This window comes from Dipodomys merriami, unplaced genomic scaffold (genome assembly GCF_024711535.1).
Source record: "Dipodomys merriami isolate MVZ:Mamm:240054 unplaced genomic scaffold, mDipMer1.0.p SCAF_3, whole genome shotgun sequence".
NCBI lineage: Eukaryota > Metazoa > Chordata > Mammalia > Rodentia > Heteromyidae > Dipodomys > Dipodomys merriami.
In genome coordinates, this window is record NW_027204492.1 from 17,122,824 (window position 1) to 17,139,205 (window position 16,382).

The following is a 16,382-nucleotide window of genomic DNA, read 5'->3' on the forward strand; positions in this document are numbered from 1 at the left end:
CTGTCTGAAGATGCTTCCTGCTTTGTGAAAGATATGGTTGCTTTTCTATCCAAATCTAGAGTTGGTAATGGAAGCATTGTAGTGTTTTAGCTAATTTCATTTATCTTTTTCTTGCAGGTTCTGAAAAGTGCCTTTTCTGAAAACTCTGCTGCTTGGATTCTACTCTAGAGCTATCTCTTTTCAAACCCCTCTTCCATACACCCTCCCCTGTTCCCCTACCAAACTGGTGTGCTTGTACTTGACTCTTAGCAACTTGTCCATTTATTTTTTTTCCTGTGATTCTCAGTTGTCTTAGTCATTTCCCCTCCCCCTGACTTCGAAGCAAACTGTTGTTTTTAAAAAAAAAAATTTAGATAACATCCTGCCCACCTTTATTCTTTCAAGCTATGAAATAAAGAGAAAGACTTTTTCTTTCCCTGATCGGAGACCATTCTACAAATTGAAGGGCAGCCAGCAGCATATGTTTTTTTTTTTTTGTAAGAATAATTGAAAACATCAACTAGACAGCACAGAATTCTTTTGAAAGTCTGCCAGTTATTTGAAACAAATTCAGCAAAGGAACAAAATACAACATTCGATATCTTAACCTTTACAGTTTGCCTTCTTAAAGAGTTGGTCTCTAATTTGATTTTTAGTTCTTGTGATAAAAACCTTGATTTCATAAGTTACTTTTTTTGGTTTGACTTGTTCAGATTCGACTCAAATAAAAACCTAAGTGCTAACAAGTAGACTGCACCAAAGCAACCTGTTCTCGCTTTCACATTTAGCTCAAGTTCATTTTGACTCCTTTACCAATCCATAGTCATACTGTCCCAAAGAGGGTACACTGAATTGTAATTTTGCTTTCAATATGACGGCTGTCAATGTTGCCCTGATTCGTGATACCAAGTGGCTGACTTTAGAAGTCTGTAGAGAATTTCAGAGAGGAACTTGCTCTCGAGCTGAAACTGAGTGCAGGTTTGCCCATCCGTCAAGAGTTTGCCACGTGGAAAATGGCCGTGTGGTGGCTTGTTTTGATTCTCTAAAGGTGAGTGCCATCTAAATGCACATGATTATTTCAATGTGTTGATTTTTATGTTTTCTGAAATGTGATGTAATGAATACAGTTAATAACAGTATGAAATTGGTAAGCTTTTTTTTTATTGTCAAGGTGATGTACAGAGGGGTTACAGTTACATAAGTTACTCCTTCCCTCTATTACCCCCTTCCAAGTTGTACAGATCATTGCATAGGTTCCTCCTTTGTCCTTTGTCTCACCCTTTTTTTGTTCCCCTTCCCTTTCCTAGTTCAGATAAACATATATATAATACCTAGGATAGCAAAATCAAACACAGTGACAATAGGGTTTTTTAAAAAGGGGACATGTAGACTTCATATTTGTAGAACTAAGCTTATTAAAAGCCCCATCTACCAAAGCCTACTTAGGGAGATAGATATATTTAAAGGATAAAAAAAAATTTTAGATAACATCCTGCCTAGCTTTATTCTTTCAAGCTACGAAATAAAGAGAAAGACTTTTTCTTTCCCTGATCAGAGACCATTCTACAAATTGAAGGGCAGCCAGCAGCATATGTTTTTTTTTTTGTAAGAATAATTGAAAACATCAACTAGACAGCACAGAATTCTTTTGAAAGGATAAAAATTCAAGATTTTGGGCTGGCATGCAGCTCAATGGCAAGGTACTTGCCTAGCGAGTGCAGCATCCTGGATTTGATCACCAGTACCAAAAAAGAAAAGACAAGAAAAAAATACAGCTAAAAAATCAAGAATTTTTGTAGGAGGAAAGGATTGCAGCCTTGCTATCCTTTAGCTTTTTTTTGTATGGGATCTATACTTTTTTAATACAGTCATCAAAATCCTCTTATTACCCAGAGAAGAACGTTAGTGAATTACAATATATTTCTTTTTTTTTTTTTTTTTGGTCAGTCATGGGGCTTGAACTCTGGGCCTGGGCGCTGTCTCTCAGCTCTTCAGCTCAAGGCGAGCAATCTGCCACTTGAGCTACAGTGCCACTTCCGGTTTTCTGGTGGTTTATTGGAGATAGGAGTCTCACGGTCTCTCCTGCCCGGGCTGGCTTTGAACCGCGATCCTCAGATCTCAGCCTCCTGAGTAGCTAGGATTACAGGCGTGAGCCACCAGCGCCCGGCTACAATATATTTCTTATCCATATTGTGAAGACACATTTGATAAGGACCAGTCAGATTTTGGGGAGGTCTTTAACTTAATCCTGCTGCTACAAAACTCGGTTCCTTTAATTTTCTTCTTGAACTCCTGAGTGGTCACCTTCAGATTTGTGAGTATCTTTGTAAGGAAAGGCCTACTGCCAAGATCATCAAAGCTGAATATTCCATATTCAGTAGAGTATAAACAAAAAGATGAGGTCAGAGCAAGTGTTATGTAGAGTAGGATACATGATTTTCAAATAAGAGAACATACTGATTTTCATGCTTTTATCCATAATTACCCTCAAATTAAATATAAAGATGTACATATGCAAGCATAGAAGCAAAAACTGGATTCTTAGTTTAACTAATAAGATTTGCTATGATGTATTTGACATTTGTTTCAAAAGATGTCGACATCAATTAAGCTTAACAAGAACCTTTTCAATTCTTTTATATTGTTTTACCCTCATCGTGACCAGTTTTACCTCATTATCATTTTTATTCATGGCTACTTGCCTACTGGAGATGTATCCCCTCATGTAGGAGTTTCTCAAATGGTATACAACAGGTTGCGTATTCCTTATCTGATATGCTTGGGACCAGAAGTATTTCAGATGTCAGAGTTATTCTGATTTTGGAATATTTTTATGCACATGAACTATGTTGCGCCTATGACCTGGGTCTGAATCCGAAATTTTTATGTCCTACACAATGCAAACACTGAGGATAGTTTTATACAATATTTTTGGTGCAATATTTTTTACAGCAGCTATTACATGAGGTCAGTCATAGAATTGTCTACATGTGATGTCATGACGGTGCTACAAAAGTTGTGGATTTTGGAGCATTTAGGGTTTTCGGATTAGGGATGCTCAGGATATACTTGAGACATTACTTTTATTGCCTTATGGTTACTTGTTTTTATTGTAGACCATTCCAATTCAATAATGGAAATATGTTGTAGTAAAGATTAAGATAATTACTAACATAGAAACATCTCTGAATTGCTTTTTTTTTTTTTGTCAGTCGTGGGGTTTGAACTCTGGGCCTGGGCACTGTCCCTCAGCTCTTCAGCTCAAGGCTAGCGCTCTACCACTTGAGCCACAGTGCCACTTCCAGCGTTTTCTGCTTATGTGGTGCTGAGGAATCAAACCCAGGGCCTCAGACATGCGAGGCAAGAGTTCTACCACTTTCCCAGCCAGTTCTTTGCAGCAGATATTCTGTCTAAAAGGCTTATTTTGTTTTCTTCATTTATGAATCATTGGGAGTTCATCTGTATTTATTTTCTGTATTATTACTTCAATCTACTGCACTAAGCAGAGAGTTAAAGTAGAAAAAACACTGAGCTACTTAAAGGGAAAAAAGGTGACTTCTTTTATTCTGCCCATACACAGGGTCAGGCCATATACTGAGCTTTTTGCATGTGTTGCTTCAAGAGGTCTTGGATATAATTCCAGCACTACTGTGTCTGATCTTTGTCTCTTTAATCTCATATATTTTAAGTCATGTTATTTCTAACCAATAGAAATGCCTTTCTTCTCTGCCTAACTTCCTGGATTATTATGGAAAATCCAGAGATAAAATGTATCAATACAAAAGTGAAATAAATGAGAAATTATCTTCATGAAGTATTTAGAGATTCTGCAAAAAAAAAAAAGGGGGGGGTTCTATTTAGTTAGGGCTTATGATTTAAACCTACAACCTAATGTCCCAAATGAACATGCCAAATATAATTACTTTGTGTGTGTGTGTGTGTGTGTGTGTGTGTGTGTGTGTGTGTGTTGGTAATTCTTCAAGCCGTTTCGAAGTTCATGAATTGTTTCCCATTTTTCTCTGATGCCTGGAAAGACATTCTATATATAGAGACATTCTATATATAGAGAATTCCTTAACATTGAAGATTCTGTCTTTCCAGGCATCAGAGAAAAATGGGAAACAATTCATGAACTTCCTAATCATTGATATCTTTTAGGTCAGTGTTGTCATTTAAAAAGAAAAGAGTAGCCGGATGCTGGTGGCTCATGGCTGTAATCTTAGCTACTCAGGAGGTTGAGATCTGAGGATCACAGTTTGAAGCCATCCTAGGCAAAAATGTCTAGTAGACTCTTATTTCCAGTTAACCACCAAAAAGCAAGAAGTGGAGCTATAGTTCAAGCGGTGGAGTGCCATTCTTGAGCAAAAATTGCTAAGGGACAGTGTCTAGGCCTTGAGTTCAAGCCCTAGGAGAGGCACACACACAAAAATTCAAATACTTTGAAGAAAATAAAAGGGAAGACAATTGTTTACAAAATGTATGCTGTACTTGAAATCTTGGAAAATGTTTAATTCAGACACTAAATAGATAATGGCTAATGGATATAAATAAGCCACTTAAATTATTTAAATAAGCAGTCTACTACTCATTGTATGTAGTGTTTTTAAAAATAATTTTTGTATTGTGTTAATACATTGATGACGAGTCACACAGGATAAAAATGATTTGCATAATTTTTATGCTCTCTGATTTTACCTGAAAACCCTAATATTCAAATATATAAAGACTGTCAAACAGTTATTTAACTTGCCATTTAGATAACACACTCCTTAGAGTTCCATGTCTGCATAAAGCCTTTATATCTCTCCTTCATATCATTTGTTATCCATAATGTGCATGAAAGGTATACTAGATTGAGGGTACTTGACCTATGTAGATTGTACTAATGTCATATCTGCAATACACAAAGGAATGTACCTCAGTGGGTACTATAGCTTAAGCTGCTACTCTTGAGTTTGTATAATTGAAGCACCATTGAAATTCATCCATGTACTAGTTTTTGCTTCCATGAGTGGTTAAATAACTGAGGCAATCATTTGATGAGTTTCAGGCTGCAGCTTTTGTTTTCTCTTGTTTTGTTTTTGTAACGATTTATTAGCACTAGCTACTCTACCAGAGGATGGTTCTTTGCCTTCATAATAGATAAAATAAGTACAATGTCTCTCACTCATCTCATAGTGAGGGAATGTCACGAAAATAGGAAGGGTGAGCCAGATGGTTGATTGTGCATTGAGCTGAGCTGCTGTGCCTTATCAATGTTGAGTATTTAGTTATGAAGGTTGCACTCGTTTCAGATCGAAAATCTAAGCCATGAGCCAGATCTACATTCGTTTCCAGCTACACAGAAGTATCTCATGTCATTTTGGTATGCAGCTGCTTTTGACTTGATTGCCTTGTCTGCTTAGCATAATTTATTTCAAAAGTTTCTTTCAAAGTATCATTTAATCCATTCTGCGCTGATTTCTTGATAGTTACAGTTTGCCATTGATCTAGATTGGCATTTTTAGTGTATAGGTCTTAGCTTAAACAAAGGAATGTTGCTTTTAAAATAAAATCAATTTTTATGATTGCTTTCATAGTCAACTTACCCACCTTCAGCAATATTATGAAGTCTTGAACCTTCCATTCCATATTTAAGATAGTGTGTGATATCAGCCAGCTGTTATCCAGGAAGAATATAAATGCTGTCATTACTTTATAATGACAGATCAAAACTCATCATGTCTCCCACTTTGGGTGGTTTTGTAACAATTATTTCCTAGTTAAGTCAATGGCAGCTAGCATAATCAGAGAATAATCATATCAATTCATATACATTCCTAAAAAGATAAGAGACATGCATATAAAAAGCAATCCACATTTTTGTGGCTATCATCATTGTTGGTGGTGGTGGTGTTTGTTTTTGCTTTGGAGTTTTCTTTCTTATGGGGATGTGCATAAAGGGAGGAAGAGTAAACAAATGTAGTCATGCTATTTAGTAGACACTAGGTGGAAAATGACCTATGTAACTTATGAGCAAGGACGGGAGGGGGAAAGTGAAGGAAGGGATAACATTGTCCAAAAAAGAAATGTACTCATTACCTGACTTATGAAATAGTAACCTTGCTACACAACACCTTAATAATAAATAGAATTATTTTTTAAAAGCAATCCACAGGGGCTGAGAAGGTGGCTCAGTGGTTTAACGCTTGCCCTGCATGCATGAGGTCCTGGTTGGATTCCTTAGCACCACATAAGCAGAAAAAGCCAGAAGTGGCACTGTGGCTCAAGTGGTAGAACGCTAGCCTTGAGCTGAATAGCTGAGGGACAGCGCCCAGGCCCAGAGTTGAGGCTCCATGACCGACAAAAAAAAAAAAAAAAAAAAAAAAGCAATCCAGACTATGCCTTCAAGCATTATCTTTGATCAAGACATGAGAAAGCATTGAAGGGATATAAATCTATCCTTTTAGGTAATAATTGGCCCCAGTTGCATTATTTTCTGTGTTTGCACTACTAGTCACAACAGTTTTCACTAATGTAAAATTTTACTTGTTTTGACTGGGGATGCATCCTAGGAATAAAGCATTTGCCTAGTATGTGTAAGGCTCTGGGTTTGATTCCTAGCATTGCCCAATAAACAATCGACTATTTTTGACTGAATATTGACTCATCCCTTGAATATTGACTCATCTCTGTTTGCTAAGGTAAAGTTTAATAGAAGCTAGACTCCTAGCAACATAATCCCCAGGGTCACCAAATTACACAGACTTAGAACCATTTATAAGCTCCATCAGAGAGATGTTGTGCAGGTAGCTGCATGACAAAGACACAGAAGCAACCTCTGTCATCCTTAGAGTCCAGGAAAATAACATCTTACTTAAAGATTTTTATTGTGTGTGATACTGGAAATGGCCTTTACTGATTAAAAAAATGTCAGCACTCTTTGGGGCATTTCAAAATCTCTTTGGAAAGAAAATAGGATTCCTACAAATACTCAAATAAATATATATTAATAATTCAGCTTTACCTATTTAGCCTTTTTCTTTTTTTGAACTGGTTACACTTCTTGCAAAGCTACAAAATTTAGAGTAGACAATTCCTGTATACTCTTTGCCTAGATTTCTCTGATGTTAACAACTTACCTATCATAAATAGCACTGTTATCAAAGTTAGGAAATTAACGCTATACAACAATCTGAACTAAGAACTGTATTTGAATTTGTCCAGCCTTTTCTCTGAATGTCCCTTTTCTGTTCCACAATGCAGAATCTCCCATTACATCTTCCCATCATGGCACCTTAGTTCCCTCTAGTCTTTGACTATTGCTTAGCTTTTCCTTGCCTTTTATGATCATGAAGGAAGGGACATTCCACAGAAGAACTGGCCAGTCCTTAACTAAAATGTTGTGGTCACAGACATTAGAGAGAAAAATGGGTAAAATTCAAAATAAGTTCCCAGTTTAAGAGTCTTTCTTGTATGTGTGTTAATTTCCTGACTTTTGTCATTGTGCCATACTTATGAAGGTTTATAATAGTAAAGGAATATGGGTATACAGGGATTCAATGTATTATTTATACAACTTAAAAAAGTTTAAGCTGGGTGCCAGTGACTCACCCCTGTAATCCTAGCTACTCAGGAGGCTGAAATTTGAGATCACAATTCAAAGCCAGCCGGGAAGGAAAGTCGGTGAGACTCTTATCTCCAATCAAGCACCAGAAAACCGGAAGTGGCCCTGTGGCTCAAGTGGTAGAGCACTTGCCTTGAGCTGAATTGCTCAGGAACAGCGCCCAGGTCCAGAGTTCAAGCCCTATGACAGACAAAAAAAAAAAAAACCCATTAAGTCCAGAATTATTTCAAATGAGTTTTTGAGTGGAAGGGAAGGTAGTGAAATTCAGGGTCTTGGACATGCTGCACCCAAAAACTTCCTCTGAGCTACATTCCCCACCAAAATAAAATGCTTCTTTGAAATTACCATTTTTCATCTTATATATCCTGTCTTTTAAGGCTCAAAAATATTACTTTTCCTTTTCTATTTTCTTTTTTAAAAAGTTCAGGTACAGTGTTAAGAAAACTTTAGGCTAAGGATTTAGATTAAATCATAGAACAATCACCTAATATGTGCGGAATCCTAGGTTCCATCCCTCCAAAACATAAATAAAGCCTTGATAGCCTGGATTTTCATGTAATGACAGATTCTGGAATGGTCTCCAGCAGCTCAGTGGGTCAGATAATTCATTTTAAAAAGTGCCTTTAACAGCACCGCAAAATGAGCCAATCAGAAATTGTGGCTGTTGAAGGAAGACCATTCCATCCAAAACTTTTTTGTTCCATTTATAGATGCAGAAACTGAAGAGCTAGTGGGGGAAGGCCCCTTACCCAAGGTCATATATGCAGTTTTCAAAGGACCTTGGAGACTCCACTGTGCTCATCATTTGAGTCTGTTTTGGAGAAGGAAATTGAGAAAATATCAAAAGTAGCTATTATTTCACTAAACGAAAGTACCAAACTACTTTTGCTGATAATGGTCATGTTGTTTCACATGACGTTAGGAAGCATTACCTGTGGAGTTGTATTGTACTCATTTACTTTTTGTACTTAAAAAGAGGGGGATTTGGAGGAGGAGAAGCCAACGTTTCCTTTCTTTTTTCTTTTTCTTTCTTCCTCTCTTTTATTTTCTTTCTTCTTCTTCTCTCTTTTTTTTTTTTTTTTTTTTGGTTTCTTGTAGGGCTTGAACTCAAGGCCTAGGTACCATCCTTGAGCTCAAGGCTAGTGTACTACTACTTTGAGTCACAGCTTCACTTCCAGTTTTCTGGTAGTTAATTGGTTGATCAGAGTCTCACAGACTTTCCTGCCCTGGCTGGCTTTGAACCATGATCCTCAGATCTCAGTCCCCTGAGTAGTTAGGATTACAGGCACAAGACATGAGCAACATTTCCTTTCCTAATCACTTCCTTTTCTATTGTGTTATGATCATCTATTTATAATAATATTTTTTCTTATTACTTTTTATTTTTATTGATATTATAAAGGCGATGTACAGAGAAGTTATATAAGTCAGTTGATAAGTCCATTTCTTTTTGGACAATGTCTTTTAAGTTAGGGTTCATGGGCAATTAATTGATAAATATTTGCACAATTTATCCTGAAAAGGAAGTAAAAGAAGAGATGGTTTGTGGTTAATCACTAAATGGCAGAACCTGGAGTTATCTCTGCTCCCTTGTCCATCCTTCTTCTCAAACACTGTGTTATTGAGTTAGATGTCCAAAATTGGGAGTTATTATAACATAATTCTCTCTGATGTTTTACTCTGTTGTGTGCTCATTAGTTCAATGCCCTGGCCAGCTAGGGAGGTATCTGTCACAGATAAGCTGAAAATATTATAGCAGCAGGTCAGCCTCATAACAAGTCAAATATTTAAGAAAATAACTTGGCCTCTAACTCCACTTTTTACAAATGTTCTTTTATGGGATTGTAGCTCAAGGTCATTTTTCCTCCTTACAGCCAAGTTGCAATTGGGCATCTGGTGAGGAAATACTCAGGCTAAGGTTAGGAATGTATTCCCTAATCAGAATTTGATAATACCACCCCCCTTAAGGAGGAGAGATTCAAACATCTGAAGCCTAAATCTCTAAGTTTTATGTCAGTTCTTTTGTTTTGAAGAGACTCTTGCATGTTAGAGAAATACATACATAATTCTGTCCTTATTAGAATAACTATGGGAAGTTGTTTCAAATATTACTCTTGTCTGTATAAGACTTTTGTAAAATGTAAATACAAGGTACTTCTGAACATCTGCAAACAGCAATTCATTTTTCTAAGAATACAACTTCATTTCTTGTTCATTTTGCTCTAACAGAGTAGCATTTTTCTCTGATCATCCTTGAGTCCATCCTGTTTTTATCTTCTACCTCAGTATGCCATTTGACCTTTGACCTAAGAAGTTATATATTTCAGAGGAATCTTAGCCATCTGGTGTTTTCTCATGTGTAAATAATCTTGTCATTTTAATCTATACTTCTTTCATAAAAGATGTCTTCTGTTTCTTAAAAACTGGTGTTTTGTTTTCTCTATTTAGTCCAGATTTACCATCCAACTTTTATTTTGACACCTTTCATTCTTACCTTCAGGGTCACGTTTTATTGCTAGAAGTAATTAAGCTTGCAACTCATGCTTTCTTGGTGATGGTTTCTAACAAGACAGTAAATTATTTCATTTGTTTGTCCATCTTTTATTTTCTAAATGGTCACTCATATTGTGGATTACAGGCATGTGCCACCACACATAGCTTTAGAATCCCCTTTTTTCCCCTCTACAATGTTGTACTGTCTATCCATCTTTTATGTGCTTCATAATACAATGCACAGATAACATTGTAGCTGTACCAGCGATCTCTTACACACATTGTTTTAAGACTATATTCCATTTTCTTAAAACTTGGTGTTACTGTGTATGAGAAATAGTAACACTGAACTAAATAATTTGAGGAATTTAGTATCTCCATGTTCTTGTTTTAAAGATTGACCAAATACCTATCTCAGAATTGTTCTGCTGTTGATAAGGTACATGCTTAATCACAGGCTTAAGTAAACTCACATTTTCTTTAGCTTTCATAAAAATGTAAGATCTACAGTTTCTGCAAATTCCAGATTATTTCATTTTTACTGAGTAGGAAAGCATGCTATATGGAAACAAACTCAATTTTAAGTGGAACTGAAAACATCTGAAACCATGCCCATCTTCATTCTTCCAACATCGCACTGGTGGAGGAATGCTTTCATTTTGTAATATTGTCTTACCAAAGTAGCCTGAGAAGTATCCTTGATAATTACCTCTTTCTTGGGTACATTTCAAATGTAACCGCTAAAATATTTGCTGTGAAAAATGGTATTGGGGAGTGTCATAAAGACATGAAATGTGGCCTTGTAATAACAGATGTAACAAAGGCTCCTTGTGTGGCCTTTAAGTGATGGAAATCCTACAGCCTGTGTTTCTCCACAACACTTCATTTGTACACTGTTAGTTGTGGTTTGCTACACAGATTTTTAAAAATAAATATTAGGGATTATTTAATGCTAATGTTAAATCCACTATGCATTCCATATAACATTCAGTTTCCCAAAGTAACAATTTATTCAACACGCATTTCTTGAAACCTATTGCCACTTAAACACAAGGCTCCATAGAATATAAAGTTGTACACGCTGTACATAGAAGATAAAGTTGTGTAAGTCTGACTTCTTAGTATGAGCTTGCTTCTGTTTAGTGCCAGAATCCAAGTATATAAACTTGGAATGAATAAAGACCAAGGGAAAGGGCAGTGACTGGGGTTACATCTAACTGTGGGATTTAAAGATGGAGCCATGGGAAAAACACTATTTGAAGAAGGAAAAAAGTAGACATTCCAGAGCGATACAGTGTTTACCTAGCATGCATGAAGCCCTGAGTTCGGGTCCTCAGTACCACATAAACAGAAGAAGCCAGAAGTGGTGCTATGGCTCAAGTAGTAGCACACTAGCCTTGAGCAAAAGCAGTTCAGGACAGTGTCCAGGTCCTGAGTTCAAGCCCCAGGATTGACAAAAAAACAAGTAGACATTTCAGGCTGAGGGCATAAGCTAAGCAAAGACAGAGAGATAGCTGAGTGTTAAGTCCTCCAGAGCACTGCATGGAGCTTGAGTTGCAGGACAGTGGACTGTAAGCCAGTATAGAGTTTGGACTTGTATTCTGTAGTTCTGAGAAATCCAAACATTGTGAAGCACAGATGATGAGGTAGTTGATATTCTACCGGATTCCCCAGTTTCTGGGTTCAACTTAACATTAGGTTGCTTTCACTAAGTTGCAGTTACTAAAAATTTTTTGAATTGAAGTTTCAATTTCAAACATTTTAGAACAACAAAAGAACAAAACATCAACAACAATAATGCTGATCGCAGCCAGGCACCAGTTGTTCATGCCTGTAATCCGAGCTAGTTAGAAGGCTAAGATCTGAAAATTGTGGTTCAGAGTCAGCCCCAGCAGGAAAGTCCATGAGACTCCATCTGCTCTATGTTTCTACCATTTAAATATGGGTGAAAACTATAAATGTATCTGTGTGCCAACTTTCCTTATTCAACCACAATTTAACCTAGATTTGATTGCTGGATTTTGCAAATGTAATTCCATCCCGATAATCCTAGAAGTGTTCTTTGTCCAAATGTTATTGGATGTCCTCTAAATGTTGCATTTTGTGTGCTTTTACCTTAGGTAGAAATTTCAAATGTTTGCTGAGTGGCTTTATTAAATATAATTTTAAAAAATAGTGTGGTAATCTAAGTAATATTCAAGATTTTTTTTTGGCCTTAAAATGTTGGAGATTGAATTTGACAGAAGATGGGTAGCCAGTGAATCGAGGTATTCTTAGAAACATGATTAGTTCTAATAAGGCATTCTGAGTCAAGTACAAGGTCATATTCTGCAGAATAGGGCTTTATAAAATAAAAACATATTTAAAGTTCATTCAACAACATGCCCTAAATGTACAGTGATATTTGGTAATCCTAAAGTCTGAACACAGAAACCCCAAGAAATACTCGAACAGAGAAACCCATCCACTGACACTTAAAAAATGCTCTCAAACCCTGCAATTTAGTCCAAACAATTTCCTTTTACAAGAAATAGAAAAAAAATTAACTGATCTTAATTTTAAGGAATTTTAAGGAAGAGTTCCTAGGATTTTGTGCTATGTCTTCTGTTTGTAAAGTCAGTTCAGCAATTAACCTTAGTCTTAAATTTGAAGTTCTTAATAACATTATTCTCATCAATCCTCCTTCCCATGTGTCAGTCTTGCTCTTTAGGCTCACTGTAATGATCTTATTGGAATGTTATTTTTGTTATAAGTCATTCCCAAGCCTTTTGGAAAAATATAATTGTATAATTAGTAGCAGAGCCTGTTAGTCAAGAAAGGGACTAATTCTATTTCTGGATTTCTTATTCTAGTAAGCTATCTGAAAGGTTTCCACCTAGACATCTAAAGATGTCCAACTATTCCACTATTAAAAACTGGGGATCTCAGTTTAAAAGTAGGTTCCCAGTGCTATTTAGGCTTATCATTAGACAATGTATACATGAATCACGATATCACATATAATTGTAACCCATTAATTTTGTATGATTATGTATCAGACTAAAATAAAAATAAAGAAATCAACTAAGTGCAGAAGAGACAAATCTTAATGTAGATAGAAAAGAATAGGAGCTCCTTGGAGCTCCTTAAATGGACGTTTATTTTCTCCACAATGAAAAAGAGGAGAGTGGTAGAAGAAAGAAAGGTCTGGGTTCAATCGTTAGCATAGTGGAGAGAATAAAAATAAGCAAATCAATGCTGTATCAAATATAGTTTTGCTTGTTGTCTTGCTGCGGAGTGCAAATGGTGAACTTTGTATTCAGAACTTGCTTGGAGGGTTAGTAACCTATTGATATTTAGGTTCTGACTGTCCATGTGGCCAGTATTGAATTGTTTGTTCATTTGATGTGAAATAAATTTTCTCCCTTGTAGCTCATATTTTTCCAGATACCTGTTTGGGAGCAGATGTGAAGGGATAATACTTACAAATGATTGGGGTTTCTTCAGTGAGTAAAGAGCATTTATTTGATGGGAGATCTTCTGGGAATTGGGTTCACTTAAATCTGGGTCCATAGCAAACATGTAGAAAAGCACGGGAAAGGCAGACAGAGGAAATGAAAGCAGCGTGTAAACAGAGCTCTCCTACCTTTAGTTGCAGTTACAACTAATAACCCTATGTCTATAAGCAGAAAATGAATGTTTCCTAGGAGTAGTTGCAAAGATTGTGAGAATCCCAATCTTTTTTATTTTTATTTTGTAGTCAGCCATCTGGATTGGCCTTCTTTTACATGAATATGAACACCCTTACTGATATCAGAGACATGGAATAAAGACATCCGAGTCTCTTTACAATGGCCCTTAAGAAACTGAACTATTAGTAACGTAAGAAGATGCTCAGGAAATAGCTGAATAGATGAGTCATTTCTAGTGCAGAGATTCATATAGAAGTTCACAAAAATGTGGTGACAGACCAGCTTCATGTGGCTACCTGTTAGAAATATAAATTCTCAGATTTCAGCTCACACTTGCTAAAGCAATGGCCTTTTCTTTTTCAACAATGCCACCTGAGGATTCTGATGAACTTTAAACTTTACGAATTATATGCATAGACAAAGCCATAACAGTTCTGGAGGGTGTTGATGGAAGTTGATGTTGCAAAGGTACAAAATTCTTAGTACTTTCTTGTTCAACCAGTACCCCTTTCTTCTTTACACCTGTTCAAAATGGCCCCATTCTAATTTTTTGCTTCTTTCTTTTTTTTAAATGTTTTTATTGTGAAAATACTGTACAGAGGGGTTACAGTTACATGAGCAAGGTAATGAGTACATTTCTTATTAAGCATTGTTGCCTCCTCTTTTGTTTTTTCCCCTACCATCCCTTCCCTCCCACCTCCACAACTACACTCCCCCCATCCTAAATTGTAAAGTTCATTTTTCTTTTTTTTTTTTCTTTTTTTTTTAATTTTATTTTATTTTATTTGAGAACATACTGTACAGAGGTGCTACAATTACATGGGCAGGATAATGCATACATTTCTTACCAAGCATTGCAGCCTCCTCCTTTGTTTACCCTTCACCTCCCTTCCCCGCCTCCCCCCTCCCCCCACCCAATTATACCCCCCTCCCCCATCCAATTATACCCCCCCTCCCCCCCCTCACTGACATTGTAAAGCTGGTTTTGACATGACATTTTGTACTTCTCATTGTTGCAACAGGTCCACCTGAATCCTTAAACGACTTGTTTGTCCCCATCTCCTCCACATGTTATACTGACATCAAATATAGTGAAAGCGGGGGTTACACTGTGGGGGAGGGACATACAAAGCAACAAAGAAATAATCTTATAAATGCGTTAGAAACACATGCATGAAAGAAATGAAAACATTAAAATACATATTTAAGGGTTCATTTTCCTAACATCACATTATCTGACCTTTTCCGCTTGACTCAAACCTATACTAGATATTGCAAATAAGGGAAACCATGGGACCTATGCTTCTTTGGGCCTGGCTTACTTCACTTAATATAATTTTTTCCAAACCTTTCCATTTCCTAACAAATGGGGAAATGTCATTCTTTCTGATGGAGGCATAGAATTCCATTGTGTATATATACCACATTTTCTTGATCCATTCATCTACTGAGGGGCATCTGGGTTGGTTCCATATCTTAGCTATGGTAAATAATGCTGCAATAAACATAGTTGTGCTGGTAGCTTTAGTGTGGTCTTGTTTGTAAACATTTGGGTAGATGCCCAAAAGTGGGATTGCTGGATCATAGGGGAGATCTATGTGAAGTCTTTTGAGGAACTTCCATACTGCTTTCCAAAGTGGTTGAACAAGTTTACATTCCCACCAACAATGAAGTAAGGTTCCTTTCTGTCCACATCCCCTCCAGCATCTGTTGTTGTTAGAGTTCTTGATTTTTGCTGTTCTAACTGGAGTGAGGTGATATCTCAATGTTGTTTTGATTTGCATTTCTTTTATGGCTAGGGATGTTGAACATTTCTTCATGTGTCTATTGGCCATCCTTCTTTCTTCTTCAGAGAAGCTTCTCTTTAAGTCTTTCGCCCACTTATTTATTGGGCAGTTGTTTCTTTGAGGATTTGTTGTTGGGTGGTTTAATTTTTTGAGTTCCAAGTATATTTTAGATATGAGACCCTTGTCCGTTGTATGGCTAGTAAAGATTTTCTCCCAATCTATGGGCTTTTAAAGTTCATTTTTCAACATAGTGTCTTGTACATCTCATTGTTACAATGGGTCAACCTGTATCCCTATTTAAACATTTTTTCCTTCCCCTCCACAAATTATACTGGCATCAAATACAGTGAAAACAGGGGTTATACGTTGGGGGAGGGACATACAAAGCAACAAAAAAAATCACATGGTACCTTATAAATACATTAGAAATAGCAAGAAAGAAAGAAAGAAAGAAAACCACTTGTGTCCCTATCTTGGGGTTCATTTCACTTAACTTCATCTTATCTGGTCATATGTACATAGCTTTTAACCTTTTCTACTTGTCCCAGACATATACTAGTTATTGCAAATAAGGGAAACCATGGGACCTACGTTTCTTTGTGCCTGGCTTACTTCACTTAATATAATTTTTTTTCCAAGTCTTTTCATTTCCTAACAAATGGGGCAATGTCATTCTTTCTGATGGAGACATAGAATTCCAGTGTGTGTGTGTGTGTGTGTGTGTGTGTGTGTGTGTGTGTGTGTGTGTGTGTGTGTGTGTGTGTGTGTGTGTGTGTATACACATCACATTTTCTTGATCCATTCATCTACTGAGGGGCATCTGGGTTGGTTCCATATACTTTCTTT

General features: G+C 36.6%; 1 protein-coding gene across 2 annotated transcripts in view; it reads left to right on the plus strand.

The window, feature by feature from the left end:
• Positions 1 to 664: 664 nt before the first annotated feature.
• The window catches only part of Mbnl3 (muscleblind like splicing regulator 3), a 68,004-nt gene continuing 52,286 nt past the window's right edge, over positions 665 to 16,382 (plus strand). Inside the window, exon 1 of one of the 2 annotated variants that reach the window (XM_070039715.1) lies at positions 665 to 1,027. In XM_070039715.1, coding sequence (XP_069895816.1) covers positions 851 to 1,027 — 177 coding nt within the window. In that variant the 5' untranslated portion in view covers positions 665 to 850. The remainder of the gene's footprint in view (positions 1,028 to 16,382) is intronic. The other variant, XM_070039716.1, reaches the window with a different exon arrangement.